General features: G+C 42.3%; 3 protein-coding genes across 17 annotated transcripts in view; 2 read left to right on the forward strand and 1 right to left on the reverse strand.

Annotated features, from left to right (window-relative positions):
• The window catches only part of LOC147049162 (inositol 1,4,5-trisphosphate-gated calcium channel ITPR1), a 40,481-nt gene extending 25,708 nt beyond the window's left edge, over positions 1–14,773 (forward strand). For all 14 annotated transcript variants that reach the window (XM_085923317.1, XM_085923320.1, XM_085923321.1 and 11 more), the window contains 18 exons: positions 2,912–3,095; positions 3,196–3,449; positions 3,808–4,008; positions 4,095–4,205; positions 4,319–4,414; positions 4,517–4,663; positions 4,741–4,848; positions 4,910–5,102; positions 5,844–5,966; positions 7,797–7,972; positions 8,284–8,448; positions 8,773–8,962; positions 9,038–9,130; positions 9,943–10,082; positions 10,690–10,855; positions 12,817–12,977; positions 13,169–13,330; positions 13,695–14,773. In XM_085923317.1, coding sequence (XP_085779443.1) covers positions 2,912–3,095; positions 3,196–3,449; positions 3,808–4,008; positions 4,095–4,205; positions 4,319–4,414; positions 4,517–4,663; positions 4,741–4,848; positions 4,910–5,102; positions 5,844–5,966; positions 7,797–7,972; positions 8,284–8,448; positions 8,773–8,962; positions 9,038–9,130; positions 9,943–10,082; positions 10,690–10,855; positions 12,817–12,977; positions 13,169–13,330; positions 13,695–13,781 — 2,757 coding nt within the window. In that variant the 3' untranslated portion in view covers positions 13,782–14,773. The remainder of the gene's footprint in view (positions 1–2,911; positions 3,096–3,195; positions 3,450–3,807; positions 4,009–4,094; positions 4,206–4,318; positions 4,415–4,516; positions 4,664–4,740; positions 4,849–4,909; positions 5,103–5,843; positions 5,967–7,796; positions 7,973–8,283; positions 8,449–8,772; positions 8,963–9,037; positions 9,131–9,942; positions 10,083–10,689; positions 10,856–12,816; positions 12,978–13,168; positions 13,331–13,694) is intronic.
• A 1,431-nt stretch (positions 14,774–16,204) lies between these two features.
• LOC147049163 (class E basic helix-loop-helix protein 40-like) lies at positions 16,205–20,171 on the forward strand. The gene is made up of 5 exons (XM_085923316.1): positions 16,205–16,558; positions 16,653–16,716; positions 16,942–17,049; positions 17,256–17,379; positions 18,321–20,171. The coding sequence occupies exons 1-5, from the start codon at positions 16,494–16,496 to the stop codon at positions 19,229–19,231; spliced, it is 1,272 nt and encodes a 423-aa protein (XP_085779442.1). The 5' UTR covers positions 16,205–16,493; the 3' UTR covers positions 19,232–20,171.
• Positions 20,172–20,646: 475 nt separating this feature from the next.
• Positions 20,647–24,642, reverse strand: LOC147049164 (tubulin monoglycylase TTLL3-like). 2 transcript variants are annotated; one of them, XM_085923314.1, is made up of 11 exons: positions 24,335–24,642; positions 24,075–24,237; positions 23,871–23,923; positions 23,642–23,770; positions 23,430–23,544; positions 23,234–23,341; positions 23,014–23,158; positions 22,753–22,901; positions 22,342–22,585; positions 21,698–22,133; positions 20,647–21,608 (listed from the first exon to the last, which is right to left on the reverse strand). In XM_085923314.1, exons 1-11 carry the CDS (start codon positions 24,422–24,424, stop codon positions 21,072–21,074), a joined length of 2,169 nt encoding a protein of 722 aa, XP_085779440.1. In that variant the 5' UTR covers positions 24,425–24,642; the 3' UTR covers positions 20,647–21,071. The 2 variants fall into 2 exon arrangements, with proteins under 2 accessions (XP_085779440.1, XP_085779441.1); XM_085923315.1 differs by lacking the exons at positions 22,342–22,585; positions 22,753–22,901.
• Positions 24,643–25,653: the final 1,011 nt, after the last annotated feature.

The raw sequence follows: 25,653 nt of genomic DNA on the forward strand, positions 1-25,653 counted from the left end.
CTTCAGAGCACACCGAAATAAACGGCCGACCCGAGTACTCCTTCAGCAAATGCCTTCATACAAAAGCTAGTGCACTTGACAACTTTTCAGACTTGTTTTGACACATTCCAGCTTTGATTAGATTTCCTGGAAGTGTTGTGACAAATTGTCATTCGTCTTCAGCTGACCTCCTGGCAACAACACGCAGTGCCAGTGTTGTGAAAAGTCCCCGAAAAATTACAGTTGTGCTCTCATTTTGTAAATACGCAAAGATGGCCGACGGAGCCAAAGGAGAAGGCAGAGCTGCTCCATTTTGGTTTGCATGTGGCGCTGCATGCGCGACATGAGGGAGGGGGTGAGGGAATGGGAGTGCGAGTATAAATAGCTGTTACATAACATCCCTTTGTTGATGCCAAGTCGCAGAGCGGAAGGAGAGAAAGAGAAGCGCTATGACCTTGTTTTTCAGCGGACCGCCTCCACCTCGCACCTCTCGTCTCTGTCTCATTCCAATCAGACTTTGTCTCCATGGATACAGACAGACTGTGTTTTCCCAACACCGCACAAGGCGGGGTCTGGGATGCTTGTCCCTCTCCTCTCTCTCACTTACCATCTTTTTCTGCTCTTAGTTTTTCTCCATCCTCTCCTTGACCGCTGTTACTTCATCCATCACGTCACTTCATCTCATCGGGGTATCCTTGTCATTGATATGCAAACACAGATGCAGCCCTGTGCAATGAGTTAGTATCGCACTGCGCTGCACAGAAAGCCAATGGAGCATTCATTCACCTTGAGGTCCTAGGACATTCCTCATCCGCTTTTACTAATGTTTTTTTCCCATGTCTTGCAGTTTTTCACTCGTTTAGTATGACATTTTAGCACGAGTAGGATCTTGAGAATTTACCGATACCAAGTGCCGATACCACTAGTATTTTTACACCTCCTCCCAAAAAACAATGACAGATTATTTTAAATAAAGATGGATATATTGAGTCCAGCAGTTTTGTTTAAAATTGCACGAAATTAATGGAAATTTTCTAGTTCCTGAATTTCAAATGACCACCAGAGAGAGGATAATACCGGTATCGGCTATCGCCGAAAGTACCGATATCTTGAAAGAAGACTGGTATTCGCTCCTTAAGACAAGTACATGGATGCCAAGCTAGATATCAACAATATTGGATGAATGCACAAAGTGCCACCCAAAAAATATCGAGTCTGCTTCTACATATGGAAACTGGTGCTTGGATGAATTAAGAATTCTAAAATGATGTACGTCTGTATACCTCTCCAACCATCTGTCAAATAAAAGCTATTTCAGCAACCCGATCGGTTACCCCGACTGACGTGATGTGCTAGCAAGATCCCGGACCGCATCTCCCTCTGCACATACTGTGACATTCGCACGCGAATGCAACGATGATTACATAACTTTGGCAAAGTCTTTCAGAGTGCTTGTGTGACATGTGGGTGTGTCTTTTAAACATGGGCATGTGCCTGTTGCCGGAGACAGGTGACCTACTTTTGTGCGTGTCTGTAAAAGTCAGTGGGTATGGAAGAAGTGTGCACCCTCTTGCTTGTGTGTGCTTGTGATGGAAAATGTGTGTGTGTGACTTATGTAATTTTAATTGGTGTGTATTTGGTGGGCTAATGTGTAGGCATGTGTAACTGTGAGGGCTTCTTCACAGTCTGGTTCAATCGATGCCCAGCTACCCCACTTCAGCTAGCTAATTATAATGTGCAGAGAAGCGTTAATGCCGCAAATATGCTGCAAGATGCAAGCAGGGCGTTAGGTGCGTGCGGTCGCAGGTTGTTTATTGGATGACGGCTTCGCTCAGCAACTCGCTCCCCCTCCCTCCTTAGTCTGCTATCTGCTTGTCCCTGTGTGTTGACGGTGCGTACGTGCGGGAGAGCTCCTGCTTAGTGGTGGAGGCCTGGGCTGGGGTGGGGCATGAGGAGTCTGTGGAATCTGCTTTAGGGCACAGTCACATAGTTCACTGTTTTAGGCGGCTGCAGAAGAGAATACAATTGTGTGTTTACGTTGCTTTTGGTTACTTTAATAATTATTTGCTTTAGTACTGAATTGGTCACAGCTGTTCTTTTTTTTTATTTTAACAGAAAGTCATCTCACAAGATTATTTGATGACCTCATGCTTAACATATGCTTGTTTTTTTTTTTTTTTCCTCTACTAGCCCAGTTTTGCATATAACCTGGAAAGACGGGTGGTTACATAATCGTCACTGGCCCAGTTACCGTCTAACAGAGTATTGTCTGTCTCTTCCTCATTTTCAGTCACCTGATTTCCCAACCCCGCCTCTTTTTAATTTTTTCCTACTCCTTTCGTCTTGCTTTTCATCTCGGGACTCTTTCACCCTGCTCTCCATTGTTTCTTTTTCTGTGCAAGTAGGCCAGGCTTCTCCTGCCTGTGTCATTTTTCACCATGCGTGTGCGGTGAGTTGGCCTCTGTTGGGTGAGGCCTTTGCAAATGGTGCTATAGATAAGAACTCTTACATAATCAAAACAACAATCTAGTAAGCAGGCCAGCACACACTGTACATAATGTAGAAGTGCTCTAATTCCACATGACCACATTTCTGAGTGCCACCATGTCTACCTAATCCACACTCGGGCCTTGAAAACTTCCATTATTCTTTCTTATTGACCAAAACCAAATAAGGGCACGAGTATAAAAAAAAAATGTCATGTTTATTTTGGTTACAGAGTCAATCTGTCAGTTCTCTAATTGCATTATTCTTTCTTATTGACCAAAACCAAATAAGGGCACGAGTATAAAAAAAAAATGTCATGTTTATTTTGGTTACAGAGTCAATCTGCCAGTTCTCTAATTGCATTATTTCAATTTGCAATTTTACATTCAAGTGTTACACTCAAACTGACAACTTTGTGACGTTTTCCCCCATTTTGTGTGACCAGCGTTCATTCTTCTGCCGTCTGACCGAGGACAAAAAGTCAGAAAAGTTCTTTCGCGTTTTCTACGACCGCATGAAGTTGGCGCAGCTGGAGATCAAAGCTACAGTGACAGTAAATACCAGCGACCTTGGAAATCGGAAGAGAGACTATGACAGCCAGGACAAAGACACCCCGGTCCGCAAAAAAGGTTTGTGTTGGATTTAATCAAATGGGCAAAAAGAAAATATGGGTTCAATTTTAACAACAGTAGGATTATTTTTCCAATTGGAATAATTCTATTTGTTCAGCAAGAGAATCATCAGTGGTAATGACCGAAGAAGTGCGCGAGCAACTACTCGAGGCCTCGTCCGCCACCAAGAAAGCTTTTAACTCTTATCGACGGGAAGCCGACCCAGAGGACCACTTCGCCTCAGCAGATGGTCAAGCAAGCACCGGGGAGAAGAATCAGGATGATGGCGAGATGAGCTACGTCATTATTATCATGCAGCCCATCCTTCGTTTCCTGCAGCTACTTTGTGAGAATCACAACTGTGACCTACAGGTTGGTCCGTCCGTTGAACTGGTATTTAATTCGCTTGCTTACTCTTTGGCTCTTCACACCATTTCTTAGTGATGGCCTGGAATGATTAAAGGTGACATTAGCGTAATGAGTTAATGATGATGATGATTATGATGATGGCAATAATATGGTATTTGCCTCTGGCTTTCCGCTTGTGTTTATGTTGTGTTTTATTAGTTGCAATTACTGAATGGGAAAAAGACAGTCTTGGCACATAAGCTTTTCTTTGTAAAATAAAATAAAGAATGGCACATTAAAAAAATTATTTTAAAATATTGTTAATGATAATATTGTTCATAATAATGAGAATTTTTTCCGATTACGACTTTTATCTCCTCAGAACTTTCTTCGCTGTCAAAACCACAAGAACAACTACAACTTGGTGTGTGAGACCCTTCAGTTCTTGGACTGCATCTGCGGCAGCACCACAGGAGGTCTGGGCTTATTAGGGCTGTACATCAATGAAAAGAACGTTGCCCTAATCAACCAAACTCTAGAGAGCCTCACAGAGTACTGCCAAGGTCCCTGCCATGAAAACCAGGTAAGACGGCAGATCACACCAGATGTGACAACTCTTCAACGATCAAATTTCCATCAATATGCAAACTTTATTCACACGTGCCTCAGAATTGCATCGCCACTCACGAGTCCAACGGTATTGATATCATCATTGCTCTGATCCTGAATGACATCAACCCGCTCGGAAAGAAGCGGATGGATCTGGTGCTGGAGCTCAAGGTACGGTAGCGACCACGGTGAAAGTTGAGCAAAGGGAGACGTTTGTACTTGGATCGAAAGTGGATTAAAGCCAAAGTCTTTATTACTTTTCAAAAGTTATTTCTTACTTTTAGAACAACGCGTCCAAGTTGCTGCTTGCCATTATGGAGAGCCGTCATGACAGCGAGAATGCTGAAAGGATTCTGTACAACATGAGACCTAAAGAGCTTGTGAGGAACTTACAAAATGGCCTCCGCTCAAACATCTTAAAAGCAACTACTCCCCACTCTGTTGTAAAAGTGAGATTCATTCGTTTGATCATGTCTTTCCAGGTGGAGGTGATCAAAAAAGCCTATCTCCAGGGAGAGGTGGAGTTTGAAGACACAAAGGAGGAGGATGATAATGGGGAGGATGATGAGGAACATGATGCAGCATCTCCCAGAAATGTTGGACACAACATTTATATCTTGGCTCACCAGGTCTATTGGAGAACCCTGTAATTGTCACATCACATGTGCTCGCCTTAATATTTTCTGCTCGTGTGTTCGTCATCCAGCTGGCCCGTCACAACAAGGAGCTGTCCATAATGTTGAAGCCTGGAGGAGCCAGTGGCGATGGAGATGAGGCCCTGGAGTTTTATGCCAACCACACAGCTCAGATTGAAGTAAAAAACGCACAGCAAGCGGATTGACTCCTAGATCGTGATTGTCAACTCTGCTGTCTAGATTGTGCGCCATGACCGCACCATGGAAGAGATTGTATTCCCAGTGCCCAACATCTGTGAATTCTTGACCTCCGAATCCAAGCTCCGGGTCTACTACACCACTGAGAGAGACGAGCAGGGCAGTAAAATCAACGACTTCTTCCTGCGAGCGGAGGACCTCTTCAGTGAGATGAATTGGCAGAAGAAGCTTAGAGGTATAAAGTTACTAGCAACAAACTAAAACATGGGAAACATCAAGTTTTACTTAGCAACACTGTATACCAAATCTAATTTATTTCTCAGCCATATGCCTGAAGGAGTCAATTCTCCCACAAATGGGCTTGAAAAAGGGTTTCATCAAAATAAATGGTATACTTAGAAAGTGCAATAATATGCCTTAGGCACAGTGAAATTACAACATGACATTTTAAGGGGTGCTATTTATTTATTTATTTATTTATTTATTTATTTATTTAAAAGCCTGACCCTTATTTTAAACTTTTTTGTTCAATTAATTTTAGCTAAATTTTATTTACATTTTGTGAAGTAGATAGATTTGTCCACACAAGTCTGAACAGGCCTTCTCGTCTCCATAAGCATTTTGCACGTCTACCGTCTAAAATTAAAACGGGGACTTTCCGAATTCTCGGTGTCGCGAAACAGTTGTGAATCATCCGCCTTCAAAACAGCATACCTAGCACAAAGCCGTGTTGTGTCTGTCACTCTCACTCACAATACGAGATAAAATGACTCGCGTAGTAAGAGCAAATGCGCCTTTATGTACGAGATGGTGAGAAGGTGCAAACCCTTCTGAGTTATGTATCACTTACTGTGGAGGGTGAAAGGCCAAGGTGCGATAGATATATAGAAACAGAATCAGCGTAGACGAAACAAAAACTTTATTGACAATTGATTTAATTTAGTATCCATTGTAACGTAACTATTGTCTTTCCCAGCCCAGCCGGTGTTGTACTGGTGCTCCAGAAACATTTCAGTTTGGAGCAACGTTTCCTTCAACCTGGCTGTGCTCATGAACCTGCTTGTCTGCTTCTTTTACCCGCTGGAGGGGATACACGGAGGTCAGTCCAACCAAAGTGTGACCGCTGCGTAATGTTAACTGACTATGTCATTTTGCACTCCTTGACGTTTACAAAAAAAAAAGAAAAAGCGAGGTTGACCATGCCTGGTTAATTGACGTGGTAATGGAGATTTAGAGAAGCTTTTAATATTCACTTTTGGCCACAATCCAGGGTCAAACTGAGGTGGTGTCCTCAATAATGCAAAACAGGAAGGACAGCGGCTTAGCGGCGTGCTTTTTCTGCCACAACCTGCTTTTGCTAATAGGAGTACCTGAATGTCAAACGAGAACGGCAATTTAACTCACTGTGAAGGATTTTCTGAATAGAGATTTTTTTTGGGGTGTATTCTGGAATGGTAACACAGAGAAAGAGTAAACAGATGAAGACTTCTGAGCAATTAATCCACTGATCTGCTTCCCCCTAAAGTTCTGCTGACTTGTATCACCTGACCAGGAATTAAAGAGCGTGACCTGCCAATAACCCCGCTCTTTGTTTGAGACTCACCCTTTTGTACACAGGCAAACTTTCAGATAACTTCCCCGACGGCTTTGAGTCACAAAAGACTCGTCTACTTTGAAACTGATGAATGTCTGATTCTCTCTTTTGCTTGTTTTGATCTCGGTTCAAGAGACTACTTAGCATGAGTAATGTCTGACTATGTTTCCCCTCCACACCAAGCGTCACGTGAATGGACAATATACCTTTAGATGCTTTTAATGACTAGCTTTTATGGTACTACGACCTTTGCTCTCCTGCTCCTCCTCACACACACACACACACACACACACACACACACACACACACACACACACACACACACACACACACACACTGTCCTCCTTTCAAATAATGTCGTAAGAGCAGCAAATATAGGTCACTGTGTTCTGCCGTTATCCATGTATATGCATAGAATCCATACATGAACTGCATAACACGCGTGTAAGCATTGCATGCTTGCCACATTCTTCACTGACAGTTTGATTGAACGTTTGAACCCAAACAACGTTCCAGAAAGGCATAAGTGAGCAACTGTAGTTCGAAATGGCGGGTGTAAAACGTCCCTTCTTTTTTGGTCTATCACATCTTTGATGCTTTGTGTTGCTCCCTCTTTTTTTTTCTGATGAATCTTTCAGCCAAAGTATTTTTAGAAATGCCTGTTATGTAAGTGGCACCTGTCATATGATCTCGACACGCGTTGGGAGAGAGAGCGAGAACTAGAGGAGGGGAAGGCGGACGAACGAGCCAAGGAAGGAGGAAAGGAAGTTAAGGGGGAAAATGTTTTTGACCATTCTGCATTTTAATTGTTTATTTTTGTCAGGCATGCCACTTTTCGCCCCCGTGACTTTACAAATATTAATGAAGTCCCTGCAGGCTTGGCAAGATAATTCACAGAGGCATCAAATGAGGTGTGGCCTTGTTTTTTTTTTTTTTATTTTATTTTTTTTAACTCTATGCATTGTTTTTTTTCTCTTCCATCTTAGTGACACGTCACCACGTGAAGCTCTCTCAAGGAGTTTTCCTTGAGAGAGGTTCATGTGGCAACGTGTCAGGTTCTCTCTCACTCAAGACCAGCCCACACGCTCAAGACAAAATGTATACTGTACAGTCTCGAAAACTACTTCTACATGTTATGTAAAGGAATTATGTCTGGTTCAGTCCCACTAATAAAGGCCCCGGGTTTTCCCGCCAGATAAAAGCCTGTTTAATGTATTAAAGAGTCCAGTCGCACTAGTTTCAAGCTGCTTTGTCAACCTTACGTTGTGATGACTATGCACATTTAGCGAGTCAGCAGTTTCAGCAGAGATCTGTGTTGGCATGAATCCCATGCAGGTACGCTGGACACCCACCTGTCTGCCCTGCTGTGGATGGGCGTCTTGGCAACACTCATTATTGTGATCATCATGCCCCAACCGCTCGGCATCCGGGCGCTCGTCATCGTCACCATCCTCCGTCTCATCTTCTCAGTTGGTCTGGAGCCCACGCTGTTCCTCCTTGGGGCCTTCAATGTGAGTCTGTCTCTTACTAATTAGTTTGTGTTTATAAACATGGGTTGCTTTATTTACCATGTGAAACAGTTTAGTATTCATTTATAGTACTTAAAAAGCACAGTCTTCCATGTTTGATTCTGTGATATTAAGTTTGCATAAGATGTGAGATGACTCATTCGGCAGGGCGTGGTTTCAGGCAGTCGGCGGACACAGCATTTGAGAGCAGTGACAAGGGCTTGATTTTGCACAATTTTACTACATGAAATAAAACTAGCATCCATCTTATGATCAAATCATTTGTAATCTAACCAAAGCGATCCATCTTCCAGGTGTGCAATAAAATCATCTTCCTGATGAGTTTTTTGGGAAACCGCGGCACCTTCAGTCGGGGCTACAAAGCCATGGTGATGGACTTTGAGTTCCTCTACCATTTCACCTACCTGCTCATCTGCAGTCTGGGGGTGTTTGTTCATGTCTTCTTCTACAGTTTGTTGGTGAGTAAAAGACAGAAAGCCATGCCGATGCTTTGACGTTTGGGAAAATGAAGACATTGCAAAAGTATGATTTGAACCATCTGCGTAACAGCAGAATCCAATTCTGGACTTTTACCATCTGAGTACATGACAGTCCAGGCCAGATGTTTCCGTATTGGATGGCTTAACGCTATCATGCTGACTTTATATTTTTTAGAAGCCAGCGCTTTAGAATGTCTGACGCAATATTGTTGCCAAAACTTCATGTCAGACAGATTGACACAAAACTGTTCCATAATTCATCATCAAATGTTCATTTACATTTCTTCTGTTACGTCTTTGTAGCTGTTTGATCTGGTGTACCGAGAAGAGACGTTGCTGAATGTCATCAAGAGCGTGACGCGCAACGGACGCTCCATCGTCTTGACCGCCGTGCTTGCACTCATCCTCGTCTACTTGTTCTCCATCGTCGGCTATATTTTCTTCAAAGATGACTTCATCCTGGAAGTGGATCGACTTCCCAATGCGACACTAAGTGAAGATAGTCTCCTCAGAATGGCGCCGCGGTTTATTTCCAAGACTTCTGCTAACTCGTATTTATTGTGTGCAGAAAACGAAGCCAGCATAGCCAGTGAGTTTCTGTCCAGCAGAATATGTCAAGGCGAAGTGAATGAAAACTGCACTGCTGGGAGTGTGTATGAAGGTAATGTGATTGAGAAGTTAGCATTTTGAATTTGAAATTTTGATTTCTGACCATTGGGTGGGTTATCGTTTTTTAGGTGGAGTATGGTCACAACTTAGCAAAAGGAAAACCGTTGTGATGTTGTAAAAGTGGGACAGACATGGTCTGTATGTTTTATGGCACCACATTCATTGATCTTTCTCGTGACTACATCCAAATCGCATAGCGTTTGACCCGAAGCATTCACATTTGACCTCAGTGACTCTCATGTGACATCGACTTATTCATGCTCCAGCACGTAGGATTGGAATTTTGGGCTGCTTGGGAACAAAAACAAACTTAGCAATGAGTCAGAGGTGTGAATAAAATACAAATGAAAAAAAAAGGTGATCTTAAAGCACCTGTGCTTTTGGTCACGTATCATAATACACATTTAGAAGTAGTAGCTAAAAAACAATTTCGAACGGCATTATGAAATAAAAGTAGTTGCTCAAAAAGAAACATGTCATTCTGAGCTACCACCATTTGACAATGTGTTGAATTTCAACTTGTGACCTGCCAACGTTATCAGTTAAGATAAACCCTTTAAAAAATATATGTATTTCCTTGAAAATGCTGACTCAGCAAAAAAAATAATTTGCTTTGACTTTCTCCACATCATAAACCAAAATACTATACATGAACACATTTGAAACTAAAATATCAAGTCAACCAAGAAAACAACTCTCAAGATTTCAATATTACTTATTATTGACTTCAACAGCCAACATTTGTTGATATCGCGTCAAATTCCTTTCTTCAGATTGTTCTGTGGCTCCTTTGTGTTCCCTCAGATGCGGACAGTGACGATTCACAAGACAGCGACATGGAGCGGACTTGTGACTCCCTCCTGATGTGTATTGTCACTGTTCTGAGTCACGGCTTGAGGAGCGGCGGTGGTGTAGGCGATGTTCTCCGCAAACCATCCAAAGAGGTGTGCACAATTGAATTCAGATGGCTTCAATAACATTCAGGCTCTTAAATGTTCTCACTTTCTACCACTGCAAATATACAACCAAATAAATTTCCGACTCTAAAGATGCATGTACTACTCATAAAATACAAACTAGGCCATCAAATGTTTCTGAAAAAAGTGACCCACACTTGCACAAATTGCAACTACATATAACTCACCCATCATATTAGAGTAGATTAGATTATAGTAGATAATTTTTTGTCCCAAATTTGTGGGCAGCCAGTGTGTGTTTGAGCCTGCTTATCAACGTACACATATTATTTCTGAACCTTTTGGCTAAATAACATGTTGGCTTTAGGAGATTACCTGGCTTTCCGCCATCTGTAGCATCTGGCTGGTTACATCTTGGCTCTTATGTTTCAACATCCATAACAACCAAGGTCAACCTGGTTTTAAATTCATTCCCCCGAGTATGCTTGCATAAAGGTTTGACCTTTGGGTCGCACACTAATAAGATACAGTCTTGATAAAAAATGTTATCGTGGTCGTAATTGTTAAAGTCCAAATAGGCAGAATCAACATCTCCTGGATGCTCCATGTAACTTTTTTTGGGGTCTTTTCATAGGAGCCACTTTTTGCAGCCAGGGTGATATACGACCTGTTGTTCTTCTTCATGGTCATCATCATCGTCCTAAACCTCATTTTCGGTGTCATCATCGACACCTTTGCCGACTTGAGGAGTGAAAAACAGAAGAAAGAAGAAGTTTTGAAGACTACCTGCTTTATTTGTGGTGAGCGCACGCAAGCCAAGTTCTCCATTGCACGCGCTTCCAACACGCAAAGAGGAAGCGGAGCTCAATTGCGACTTAAACATTTGTCACCTGAGTAATCAATCAGTGAACAGCTGCCGTCTAAAACAGCGTTTCTCAAAATGGGGTCCAAATTCCAATGGTGGTCCCCACCAAGTCCACAAGTAACTTACTGGTCCAAGTAATATTTTAGTGCTGGTAATTGTTCAGAGGAGACTTATACAACTGTCATTAATAATTAACACAAGTTAAAAAGACTGTGAATTATGTAGTGAATTTTTCCTTTTGAAAATTATTTGCTATTCATCACTGATAGACGACACACACACATATTCACAAAGCCTTTAGCAATACAGACAAGAGCGATAAACTCTCGCCCTACTTGACCCATTTTTCTCTTGAATTGTTCAACTTGTGAGCCTATTTTTCCTATTAAAATCCTGAATTGTTTCAAGGCACCACTTTATACTGCTAGTTAAAGTTGAGGCTGTGACAGGAAGCATGCTTGACAACATTCAAATGTGATATAAACCGGAAAGCAGCTGTATGTAATGACACAAGCTGCATTCCAAATAACATTTTCTTTTGTCTACTCTGCACAAATATATCATTTGCACTCAAGGACATGTATGAAAACCAAGCGCTCAAGGGGTTTCTTGTGGCCGATCAATCAGTGGCTACAGACCTAAATACCTAATGAGGGATTGTGAGCAAGATCGATGTCTTATAAAACCAAACGGGATGACTGAGAGGCACTTGAGCGTGCGGTGCTGGGCTTCATTCGTCTCCTGTTCCCGCGCGGTTCCTCTGGAAACCGTAGAGACGGCAGCTGCCCCTGTGGCCTGGCCTTATTTAACATGAGTGAGTCAGAGCCCATGGCTGCCTTGGTGACATAACACTGTTCTCATTCCATATGCTTACCATTCGCTCTGGCTGCCTGACCCAACATGCGCACACACGTACAAACACTATTGGGAGCCATCAAATCTTTTATGCGTGTCAAATATATTCAAGTGATGTGAAAAAGACATGACCACGTTATTGGGGATTTTGTTGAAACATATGATATGAAAATCAAGTGAGAACGACTAAGTGAGTGGGAATGTGTGTGTGTACGCGTGTGAATGTGCGAGTGAGACTGATATGAATTATGGAGGTGCTGGAAGGGAGCCTTCATGAGTCAGCCTTCTCAAGAACCGATGCAAAAAAAAAAAAAGAGAACGGAGTTACATTTTTGTAGACAGATTTACTACAAACCACCCCCCAGCCCCCTTCCTCTCCAAAATCAAACATACCAAAAGGTACATTTGGGAGTCAGCCTAAATCACATGATTTGGATTGCGGTGGTGCTCGGATCAAACCAAAGTTAGCTCACAGGTTTGGTCAAAGGTCATAGATGTTCAAATTTGTTCTTATCTTATTATTATTATTATTTCTTGTTCATTTATTAATTTATTCATTCATATTTGTTTGTATTTATTATTTTGTATTTATTATTTTATTTCTTTTTTTATTAGGAGGAGGAGCACTTCTCAATCAATTGAGAAAATAATTTGACAAATTTACTCTTTTAGACACTTAGTGTTCACTCCAAAGGTATTTTGATTGCTCATTACTCTTTTCTGCACCAAATTCATCCAAGTGCGACTTGCTCATTTTGCAGCAGAAAGGGGTAGAATTGCCCAAAGTGCTTTGCTGAAATGATGAATACATAGTGAATAAATGGCTCATGGCCAACACTACTCCATTAGCCTTTTTGTTTTTTATTAACAGTTCCATCTTTTAGTCTGTTACTCATGTGATAGTTTTTTTTTTGTTTGTTTTTTTAACACTGACAAGTCAAATTTTCCTCAAAAAACACGATTAAATTGGCCTGAGATGGTTTTGGGATGATAAAGGAAAAGACTGTTCCCATCCACTAACCTTATGGCTCCCATCCACAGGTCTGGAGAGAGACAAATTTGACAACAAGACTGTGACGTTTGAGGAGCACATTAAGGAGGAGCATAACATGTGGCATTACCTCTTTTTCATCGTGCTGGTGAAAGTCAAAGATTCCACCGAGTACACGGGCCCCGAGAGCTACGTGGCTGAAATGATCAAGGTAAACAACTTCCACATCTTGTGTTGTCTGCCAAGGCTATCCCAATGCTTCTTGCTCCTTGAAGGCCTGCAGAGATTGAAATAAATGTTGCTTTCTTGTGTCTCACCTGCACAAGTTTATGGCATTATTGTGCTGGTGTATCTAATGAAGTGACCTTTGAGTGTCAAATCCAATTGTTTTCTTCCAAATAGGAGCACAATCTTGACTGGTTTCCAAGGATGCGTGCCATGTCTCTGGTGAGCAGCGATGCAGAGGGTGAGCAGAATGAAATCAGGAGTCTGCAAGAAAAGTTGGAGTCCACCATGAGGCTGGTGGCCAACCTGTCCGGACAACTGACTGAGCTTAAAGAGCAGGTATAAAACAATTGCTATTCATGCTGTCCATGGTAATAAGATTAATACTTTGTCCCAAATCATAATTCCAAAACCACAAATGCCTTATGATAAATACTTCTCAGCCACAGATCAACTCACCAGGCTCTAAATATAACTGTGGGAAATCACTTGTGAAATGTACAACTATAGACGTGTAGACTAAACAATATCTGTGCCAAAAGAAGTCAAACAACCTCTCAGTGGACCTCAGCTCACATTTATGTAGAGAACTATTTAAAAACAGCCATAGCTGATAAAGTGCTTGCATGTTTAGAAAAAACGAAAAAAAAAACAAAACCGTGGAGAGGCCTGTTGACATATTTCAAATGATTTTTGTGTGCAGATGACAGAGCAAAGGAAGCAGAAGCAGAGAATCGGTCTTCTTGGGCACCCCCCTCACATGAACATCAACCCCCAGCAACCCGCTTGAGGTCATTTTGCATTGTTCATTTGTTCAAATACCAAATTGTGTCAATTACCAGGTTGACCAAGTGCAAGGATGGTATGACTTGACCAAAGCACTCTCGCCGCACATCAGTACAGTTATAAATGTGAAGCGAGCATTAGCGGAGTATATTACTCATTATCTGCCGAGTCAGCGTGACTCCGTGTCCATCAAGTGCCTCAAGACATGGAAAGCCAACCATGTTGATTCAGGAGATGAAAACACAGATTTTTAGCTGCACTACCATAACCGCCTTTGGCATCGTACCACACTGACAGCATGCCAAAGTTCATTCGATTGTGGCTGAGGGAGATTTCCTTTTATGTGTCCTTGCGCCAGCAAACTCGGGTCATGTGGAGTTACAGGTTTGCTTCAATTTCACACACAGCAATAAGAAAACCTCACAAAATGCAATGCCTGTATTGGGAAAACTCTTTTGGGGGGATTTGGGATTTACTTTTATATTTATTATGGTGATATCTTTTATTAAAAAACTAAACTAAACTAAATCAAAGATTTTTTTTTTTTTTTTACAAAAGACCATGCTAAGTTTTGTGTTAAACAACTGCCCTCTAGAGCACTTTATTAAGACTTTGTGCTCTTAGAACATGTATGTCATGTGACTTCTTTACTGTTTATGATGCTTAATACAGGAACCAAGTTTCACCCCACCCAAAAAAAAAATGTAGCAATGTTTGTTTTGATCTATTGTACTGTGCACATAATTATTTCACCTCCCCTCTAATTAATTTAGTTCTTAACACTGATGATGAGTATTATCTCTTTTTTGTTTGGACACTTTTTGATAGATCCACAAAAGAATGAATGATGTTATTTTTTTGGGGGGGGGGTACTCTGAGGAATTTGTAATAAGTGTTTTGTTTCTGTATTGTACATTATTTGGAGTTTATTTAAATGAACAAAGCATAAAAAATTAGTGGTGGCTGATTGAAAGAACAGATTAAAAATAAAGGTTTGCAGGCATTGGTGTGTCAAATCTAATTATTTCTTTCTTAAACTAATACCAAACAAAAAATAATGTAACCATGCCACGACTGAACCCTACATGTAAAGGTCACAGCACACGATGCAACCTTTCTTCTGTTTTAGTAAAGCTTTCATTCTATAAGTCTTCAGCTGACGCTCATTCAAGTCAACCATTCTGAACTGTTAGTCTTCCGAAAGCTCTTCTGTGCGTGGCATCGTTGACGTCAATCAACGCCTCGTGTTTATGTAGGACAGAGCAGCTTTAACCAACACCTCCAATCTCATTACTTAGATTGGCCTCTTGACTCTTAGAGGAGATTGGTTATTAGTGAAATGGTTCACATAGAGTAGTCTTTAAACCCTGGACTCTGAATACTTGCATGGTTGTCCAAAAAGAAAAAGACCCATGAAAAATAATTTTAATTTTTAAAAAATATTTATTTATCTATTTATTATTATGTTATTTTTTTAATACAGCTAACGCAGAATTTTTGCCCATTACATTATTGTAACGATGACAAGCCGATGAGATTTTACTACACATTTATGCAGAAATTTAGGTAGTTCCCAAAAGTTAACTATACTTTTTTTGACAATTGCATCCATGTTTGCTTTTATATTTAATTTATATATCATTATTTCATGCAACGTTTGTATTACCTATACACCGATTGTGCACGTTTATTTTATTTTTCTTGTTCTCGCAGCAGTGCATAGTGGCTGTGCTAAAACGTGACAGCAATTTAGTGTCACTCTTATGAGCGACCTTTTCTTGTGTGTGCACATGCAGGATCATGATGGTCACCTGTTATTTATTTGAGAGAGGGGGTGTTGGGTACGGATGAATGATGCCCTGATGCCTGAAGGCAGGTGCCGCCGTGTGCTGAATGTGCTCAGCCGGTTCAGCAGGCTCTGTGTGCACCATGAGGAGACCAACGTGACAGGCTGCACGCACCGCCTCATAACAACACAAACGCACCGGTCCACGCACGGGTGCACGTGTCTGCACGGGAGTTGAAAGAGCTTCCATTTGAGAATGAGGATAAAATGATCTCATGATGATGCATTTATGGAGAAAGAGGAACTGGGACTTTAAAGGGTATTAGTTTTGTCAACCTTTTGTTATAAAAAAAAAAAAAAAGAACTGAGAACTTATATGTGTTTATGTGGCTAAAGTTTGCACGTATTTGTATCCAAATCGATCACAAAAGGTGGACAAGCAAGCTCGCCAGATGCTTGCACGTTTCATTCGCCGTGGTTCACCCTGCCTTGTTTCCATACACTTCAGCATGGTGGTACACGGGATCGGCTTAGCTCCGCCCATTCCCCTGACGTCAAAACCTCTGCCCACTCAGGCGCCTTGTCCGGGGCGATTGGGGCGGGGTTTGCGCCGAGAAGACAGCGCCGCTTGACACGTGAGCCTCATGTGACAGAGCTGGGTCAGGCTGAGCGGACAAGCGGACAGAGTTTATTTCTCTCGTGGATCCCTTTGCCACAACTCCTTGCTCCCCACACGGCGTGCAAAACCCGCCGAGACGGCTCTCAACGCAGAAGGGGGACAAAAATATCATCAGCGTTGAATGACATAATTGACAGGATTTTTAGGATTTTTTTGGGGGGCGGGAGACAAACTTACTGCGTAACTTTTTTTTTTTCCCATTTCAAATTGGCTGCAGTGCATTTGTAAGTGGGGAAAAAAGCGTCACGAAAATGGAGCGAATCCCAAGCGCGCAACCTCCTCCTCTGGCCAAGGCTGATCTAGCAGACATGCACGGGTGAGTTTACAAAAAAAAAGGAAAAAAAAAAAAAAAGAACTGCCATGTAACTTGAATGCAAATTTTGACAAATATATATTTTTCTTTTCTGCAGCATGGATTTCCCTATGTACGCGTATAAACCCAGGCGAGGAATGAAAAGAGGAGAGGACAGCAAGGTATTTTGTTTAATTATTATCATTATTGGAAAACAATAGTGCCACAAGAATAATATAGTGTTACTTTTAAGGGCGTGGTAGAAACCGGTCTGGCAGCAGTCGTGTACTGTAGTGCAATAAAAGCTTGACCTAATTCATACTATGACATAACTGCTCATGAATCTTCGGGTGGTGCGAGGGGGGGGGGACTGAACAAGCCGCTTACTTTGTGACGTTTTCTCCTAGGAGACCTACAAGCTGCCTCATAGACTCATTGAGAAGAAAAGACGTGATCGGATAAACGAATGCATTGCTCAGCTGAAAGATTTGTTACCGGAGCATCTAAAACTTACGGTAAGTTTACATTTTTATCATGCCTCTCTTAGTAAAATTATTGATTCTGTTAAAACGCCATCTAGTGGGCCGGCATTGCCATTACATGGCTGCGCAGCGTGTCTGCTTACATTAGGCACAACGGAGAATAGGCCTTCTATTTCAACTCCACACGATTTCATGGAGATGAATGCATGATATCTAATGTGAAATGATGGTGTCTGCAGACTTTGGGCCATTTGGAGAAGGCCGTAGTTTTGGAGCTCACACTCAAGCATGTGAAGACGCTCAGCACGCTTTTGGAGCAGCAGCAGCAGAAGATCCTTGCTCTGCAGGGTGGCATGCATATCGGTAAGTAAGCTGCGTTTGTCTTCATCTTTATCCACATAACAGTATTTTAAGAGCAACTGATAAAGGAATTTAAAGAATAATAAAATACCTACAATGGAAATGAAGCTGTGTGGCGAGAATGTTAAATGAAGCCAAATCCTAATTTTAAGTTGCCAGTAAATGTACAGAAATGTTTAGTAATGTTTTCATTGGTGAGTAAAAAGTGTGAAAAGCTCCAGCAGTGGCATATGTGTCCAAACTATGGCCTGTGGGCCAGTGCTTAAATATTGGCATGGGTGTGACACCGAAATCCCTAATTCCAGACTACTACAAGTGATTTTTTTTTAACATTTGGCCAAGTCATTTTTAACTTTTTTGGGAACCAGTTTATAAAACATCAAATTAAAACCGTCTTTTGTCGATGTTTATTAAAATCAACCACATTTGTAAAAAAAACTTTAGAGTGCCACCTCATTTTCCTATCACAGGATGCACACACAATTAGGTGACATTTACCAAAATTGATTCTGTGGTGCTTGTGTGATATTTTGGTCATATATAGTTTATAAAAGATGACATTTGACTTAACGATTAAATTAAAGTTAACGTTAAATAAATGAACTAAATATAAATTGTTTCTAACTGTGCTTAAATACTGGATTAAAGGTTTGAGCTATCATAACATGGTACAGTTTGAACATTTAGTCCAGTGAGAGAGAGAGAGAGAGAGAGAGAGAGAGAGAGAGAGAGAGAGAGAGAGAGAGATATATATATATATATATATATATATATATATATATATATATATATATATATATATATATATATATATATATATATTTTATTTTATTTTTTTGCCGCATGGCAGAGAATCCATGTAGTGCATTTGGTACTAAACTTCACCACTGTTTGAAATGTGCATCAGTATGTCTAACAAAAATGTCTTCTTGCTGTGTTTATAGAGCAACCTATTGTCAACCAAGAGAAGTCAGAGGAGATGTTCCGCTCCGGTTTCCACATGTGCGCCAAGGAGATTTTTCAGTATCTGGCCGGTCGTGAGAGCGACGGTGACTTTGCGCCGTCGCACGTCATCAATCACCTTCACAAGTTAGCCGCTGACGTGCTCCAAAGTCCAAGGCGATCGCGCTCACCCCTCAGCCCTCCGCCCGAGGAAACGCCCACATACAGCCAACACCAAATCCATAAGGAGGCACCTGCCAGTTTACCGGCTAAGCCTAGCGAGGGCTACGGGAGGGTGCCGGTCATCCAGCGTGCGCACGCTCCTCCCAGCGGCGAGCAGAGCGGCAGTGACACTGATACAGACAGCGGCTACGGAGGGGAACTGGAGAAGAACGAGTGCGGCGCCCCGCAGAGGCATCCCGATTACTACAGCCAGGAGGGCAAGTTGATGAAGCGGAGCGCGGCCGAGAGGCGGGGCCCCGACGTCAAGCGGGAAGACAACGAGCCGAGGCACAAACGAGCCCGGGCGGAGTCATCCGAGGATGAGATGCTGTCGGGCGGCGAATCGTCAGCTTCGTCCTCCTCCAGCGGTTACGGCAGCTACATGAGCGTGTCCCCCAACCATCCGGCCCCACCGCATCCCCTCTGCATGCCCTTCTACCTCATCCCCCCTTCTGCTGCCACCTACCTGCCTATGCTGGAGAAGTGCTGGTACCCGGGCGCCATGCCCATGCTGTATCCCGGCATGGGTGGCTCCGCCACCGCCGTCCCCAGCGAGAGACCACCACAGATGGTCATGTCTCCAAGGGGAGGTTCTCCAGCTCCAGCCATGTCTCAGACCCCCATGGACTCCCCAGCTCTCCTCCAGGCACTAAAGCAGGTCCCCCCCCTCAACCTGGAAACCAAAGACTGAGAAAACATGGCCGCTGAGTTGATACATTAGGAAGGAGAACATGACTGAGCCGTCCTGTAGTCCATCAAGTCATTTCGCTACTTTGTTTCTCATCCTGGAATTCATGTCGCAAACAAGACGAGAAGAGGGCTGGCGAAATCGTCCACGTGCGGACAAAGAAATTGGTTGAATGTCAAGTGCAAATGGACCCGCCCAACACACACACATGCACACACACTTGGTTGAATGTAAAGAAAGACGTTTCAGATGCTGCTGTACGCTGACAACACTGGCGCATTTCACTTGGAGCTTTTGTGGTAGAGACATGCCTTTTTTTTTTTGTACACAAAAACCGTGGCACCAAATGTTAAGATTTCACCCAAAGTTTTCTATCGTCCGTCACCACCACCGTCGCCATCATTACCGCTTACTACCGTGATGACCGTGCTGAATGCAAAAGTCATTCATTCACACTCGCTGTGGATTTTCATGTAATTATTGTGGATAGACTTCTTGTACATTTCTATTTTTGATACATGTTCGCGCACTCTCGTCGTCATAAGGAGTGAGAGTGTGGCGTACTCAAAAGAGTGTGTACATATTGTAGCGCAGTGCTGGACCTTGTCTGCATACTCGACATCTGTTTCTGCTCAAGTCAAACCTGGCGTTTGTTCTTGCTGTTGCCTTTTTACTTGTGAAAAGCTGAGAAGTCTCAGATGTTTATGCTCCGTAACGCATATGAATCCCAGAACGTGGCGGTGAGGGGAAGAAGAAGTGAATGTAAACGTTTTACCAGATGACTAGTTTTCTAATAGAGAGAGGTACTTGAGATTTTATATTTTGGGACCTACGTGAAAGACGATTGCTGTTTGTACATATTTTGTCTATAAATGTTGATATACTTAAGTGTATTAATAAAGTATTTTTTTTTCCTGTGGAAAATGATTCTGACTCAATGTTGTAAGAGCGGCAGATAGTGACGCAATTCTGGTGCGGCTGATGCAGCAGGCCCAGCACGTTCATGTTACGGAGGGACGCTTATGTAACCGTGTGTTTCACAGCCTGGATCGCTTTCTGATAAATCGTCTGTGGCCACTAATAGAAGTGCAAGAGAACACATTGCGTCGAAACTGCAGCAACGGCCTCGTGTCTTCATTTGACAGAAACGCCCTGGAATGGCAATCAGGGTACTAGTTAAATGGCTAGGGCACTAGTAGAGGTGCCCTAGCTCTTCTACTAGTGCACTGAACTACTATGCTCAGTCCTAACTTGGCAAATTAGCTGAGTACACAGAGGTCGCTTTCTTTTGCTCTGGCACGGAACATCCTTTGAATTAAAATTGTGCATAATTTGATTATAATGATCATTTGATGTTTGATTGCTGCCATGCCAACAGAGGCTTACTTAGATCCAGCAGTGTCTGCAATTTATTTATTTTTTAGTTCGTTTTAGATTTTATTTTGATTGCATGCCAGGAATTACTGTATGAGTTTTTATTACATTTTATTTTAGGTACATTTTCTACCCAGTTGCATGACAACAACTTTGTAACTATTCGCGAGGTTACTCTGCAGACTTGTGTACTGTCAGTGAACGGTACGTGTCCTGGGTCCAAGTTTTTCTGTGAATGTAGCGTCCCCTCGTGGATAGAACTTACAATTTGTTTGTATCGAATACGTCATGCAGTTACATTTTCCTCAATGGCTTCAAAGATGTCAAAACATTTTTTTTAAAATATATTGTTACTTCTTTCATTGACAATGTTTCTCTTTTTTAATAAAAAAAATCAAAATGCCCTTTATGACCTAGAAACAGGTTCTTTTCAACGCCATCCACTGTAGTCCAGTTCACTGACATTTTATTAGCATATTTGTTTTGCCACAGGACGGGGAGCTGATCTGCACTTAAAGAAGTTGCACATTTGGGGACGGGTGACAAGGCTCGGAAAGTTCCCAGGAAGGAAGGACCTCCGCAGATTTGGTTTAATTGGAGATTTACATACAGGTGAAACACTGCAAGGGCGGGTGCTGCGTTGGGCAAGTGGGGTTCCTCTGCTGCCATGATTCCGACTCAAACGTTGAGATCTCCTTTCGGCTTCAGGGTGGTCCCCCACCGCATGTTCTGAAACCAATTTGGCACTGTGGACCGCTTCTCTTTCCTGATGTTCTTTTCTTGGAGAAGGTTTCTTCTTTTTCACAGGGCAAGACTTCTTCTCTTGTGCCGTCTCGCATGACTTCACTTGCTCTTTACTCATAATTTTACTGCCCTTGGAAGACTGGGTCAAGCGTGACCTAGTAGAACTAGGCCTTGATCTGCGCTTTGTAGATTTAGGTTTCTTGATGTGGTTTCCTTCCACTAGTAGGCTCACTCCACAAAACTTCGGGGGTTCTACTGCAGGCTGACGGGGTGAGAATTCAAAACACAAAGAAATGCACAAGGTGTGCTTAGTGACCAAAATATTTACAAATATCTTTCCCGATAACTCACCTGTTTGTAGATCAACTGAAAGCCTCCTGTAGAGGCGTTGGGGTTGTTCCGTCTGTCCAGCACCACCTTCAGAGTGTCCAACTGCACGGCGGGGCATAGGCGAGCTGTGACGATGCTGGTGCAGGCCATGGTGGGATTGGTGTTGACTTCAAGGAGCCAAGGCCTCAGATCATTCCCCAACATGAAATCAGCGCCGTATAACTCAAAGGTAGCTTTGCGGTGCTCCACCAGGTCCTGTGCCGTCTGTAAGACGTGGACCACAGCCTGCTGCATACCCGGGACCACCACTGTGTCCCACTGTTCCCCACGGCCCTGCTTCTCCAGAAATTCCTCAAAGTCGGTGCTGGACCACATGTTGTCCATGGGCACGCTTGGATGGCGCTCATTCGATGGCTTGAAGTTCTTCTGGATGGCGTTGTTGCACAAATGGACCGAGCTGATGAGACAATGATGGTGAGTTTTTGTCCTATTACTTTGGTCGTTAAACACTTTTAGAGCAGCTCTGATGCCTCTCAACATACATGTAATGCCATTTATAAAAAAAATTAAGGAAGAGAAATTCGAATAGTATCGATATATAGATCCCCCCCCCCAAGAAAAATGTAAAATTGACCAAATTCACACATCGACGTTTCTTGGCTGACCTATCAAGTTTTTTTGTCGAGTATGGCTGAGTGGAGAACCTCAGGTAGCACTCCTTGTAGAACCACACAGTCAGGGGGTTCCAGTCAGTGACGAGAAACCACTGACGTAGATCAAACTTGGTTCCATTAACCAAGAGAGGATGTTCCAGGTACTTCTGAACCACCCACTTGCTATCTTTCACCAATGCTCTGTCTGACTCGACCAACGCTAAAATCTCATCCAAGCGATTCATGCAGACAATGCCTAGATGTGCCATAAAAACTAAAGATTATTAAATTGGATTAGATGGCCATGCATGACCTTGAGTAAATAAAAATGAAAAACAAATAAATAAATGAATTGATAAGGCAATAAATAAATAAACAATGCATTAAAACTATTAATATCTATTAACTATTAAAACTATTAACCTCTTCCTCTGGACATTGCACCTGGTTTTATAATCCAGATGTTATTGACTCCATCAATGTCCGTCTGAGGACAGACTTCCTTCATTCGGACCAACATGGCTTGGCAGCGTTCCACAAAATCAGCACTACTTCTGATCAATGCTCCTTCACTAGACGCAAATGATCATTATTGGAATCAGATTGATACAAACATGATATGACTAACAAGATTGAACACAAGAGCTGTGCCTGACCCATAAATCAGTTTTAAAATGCACTCACTGCACAACCAAGTAGTAGTTTTGTAGAAAGCGATTCCATAGATTTTCCTCCACGCAAGGCGGAGGTTTCACAATTACGTCAATGTCGCTGTGCTCTACGACACTCAGATACTCCTGACACCTCTGCAAGGCTGTATCGATCACTCCTGCACTGACAGTGGGGATAACAAATATTTGCCACCTTCTCCGTGTCAAATTTTGCACTCAGCCTCCCACTCTACCTGGCCCGATGATGGTTTTATCCTCGTTTTGCGTCAGCCCTTTTGTCGTCGTGCTCATCTCCACCACGTGCTTCAGCAGACTGCTGCACGCTGTCCTTCTAAAGTCGTCTTTTTGGGGAGAGCACAAGGGAATACACGTTGGGATAAAAGTGAAGTCTGGTTGTGCAGGACAAAATGGCTGCAGTGTCAAGCAGACCAATGAATGCATCCCTTTCTTCCTCAGCCCCAAGCCTGTAACATCTCGGAAAGAAGGCGTCCGGGTCTTCGGTGTCATACCATTTTAGGTTACGCAGGTTCACACAGAGGCCCACCTCAAAAAGCAAAACAAAATACCGTCACTGGCACTCTACAAAAAAAGTCATATGTCGAACGTCTTTAAGTGTATGTTTGAATCATTAAATGGGAGACCTTGGTGGTAAAGGTTTGAGTGTTGGCATAGTGGTTGGTCATTTGATCCCGTCCAAAGGAGCGATAGCGGCTGGCGTCGTAACAGGAGCTCCAGTAGAAAGAAATCCTTTCATTTCGAACAAGGCGAGACTGCAAACAAAGATAGAATGAAAAATATTTTGGACGTGCATGAAAGAAACGAGAGCCTTGACCAAAATGAAACCTGCGTTCTATGTCAACGTGTTCTTACCATAAACTCATACATTTTGTTAAGGTCGTCTTGATCACCGCCATCCCTTCTCTCTGAAAAATAGAATAGGAAAAAGAATTCTGTGTAAAATGTACTAAATAAAACCCTGCATTGGATAGAAAAATGGCTAGTTCGGGTTTGCTTGTATTGACCCGTGAAATCAGTCAATCAACCACCATTGGACATTTGAGCCTTTCATTTCACCATTATTTTCTGCTCCAATGCTGCCGTCATCTTCATCCTTATAGCTCTGGCGGCGAGGCGAATCATAGCCTACGTTGGACAAATAACGTTCCACCCACCCTCTGGCCCGTAAACTGGCACGAATCACAGGATAGTGTCCCTGCACTGAAAACACTTTCTGCGCCTAAAAACCAACAGCAATGAAGGAAGTGCACAAAGGGCTGGTTAGTGTTAGTGAGCAAAGTTTGCTGTGGATTCAATTATATTGTTTTTGTAATGACCTTGACTGCTTTCTCGACGAGGGCTTTAGCTGCTCTCATCTTTTCCAGCTTGGTAGATGGATAGCTACAACGTACCTCGACTGGTGCCATGTCTGAAACAAAATGTGAAGATAATGATGACCATTATGAGCCAACATCTGATTTGGAATCAGATCTATCGATCCGTCTATCAATCAATCTAATCTAATCCTTGATCCACTGGGGCTCCTTCCTCAGACAGTAACCACAACACCCGTGCATGCTCCCACTGTTTTAGGTTACCCTGGCAACCGTACCACGCATCCACGTCCGCCACTCATATACACTAACAGCAACTATCTGAAATACGTCACACACCGTGTCAAGTTAATGGAGCTTCAAAGTGAAAGTCAAGGGGGGAACGAAACAACTTGTTATGCAAGTAAATGGACCGAACCATGTGTCTTCGGATCGGAGGTATCTCCTGGCCTGGCAGCGAGACCTGAGCGACACGGTTTGAACTTGACAGCTGCTCAGTTGATCACCTTCTGATTCAATGTCAACTCATCATTTGTGACAACAAAATCCCGTCTAATCGTTTAATAACGCACAGGACGTATTCATGACCAATATTTCTCGTCACCGTCAAACACGCACTTGAATTGAATGATGTGATGTCCTTTATGTAATTCCAAATCTTTGCGCATGGTGGCGCTAACACCCTGACTGTGTGTATACCTCGTGCTTTATTTTGCAGTCTCAGCTGTTATGACAATATTTCATATTGTAGAAATAATCGTGAAAAACTATTGGAATAAAACGGTAAAATTATGGAACTGATCTTCAGTTATTGTTTATGCATTCCGTTAGATTACTCTTAAATCCAGAGAAAAAAAATGTTTTTCATCATACTGACAAATATTATAGGGCAAAATATATTGGAAACACCCCTTAACATGATGTAACACAACCAAACAGCAGCCACAATAAATACATAAATATAAAATAAATCTCTTGTTAAATAAATTGCGATCTGAACGTGCCTGTTATGCAAGTGTTTTGTATTCTGATGATGGCATGATGTGTTTATGCATATTGTTTTGCATTTAATTAGATTGCAGGCGGAGCGGATGAACATTTTCCAGAAAAAAATAGATTAATAATAATAATAATGATAATGGTTTTTTTTTATTGTAACCCACATAACTAAGTGGATGTGATTTACAGGAAGTCGACTTTGCGACGAGAATCAATACATTTCTATATGTCTATTTGCTTGTGTAGCTGCTGTCCAATTCGTCCGCCCTTTCATTGGCTGAAATGTGGACTCTGATTAGTTAAGGTTGGATCATCCTGAGCTG

This window comes from Syngnathus leptorhynchus, chromosome 11, assembly GCF_054491065.1.
Source record: "Syngnathus leptorhynchus isolate UIUO chromosome 11, UIUO_Slep, whole genome shotgun sequence".
NCBI classification, from domain to species: Eukaryota; Metazoa; Chordata; class Actinopteri; order Syngnathiformes; family Syngnathidae; genus Syngnathus; species Syngnathus leptorhynchus.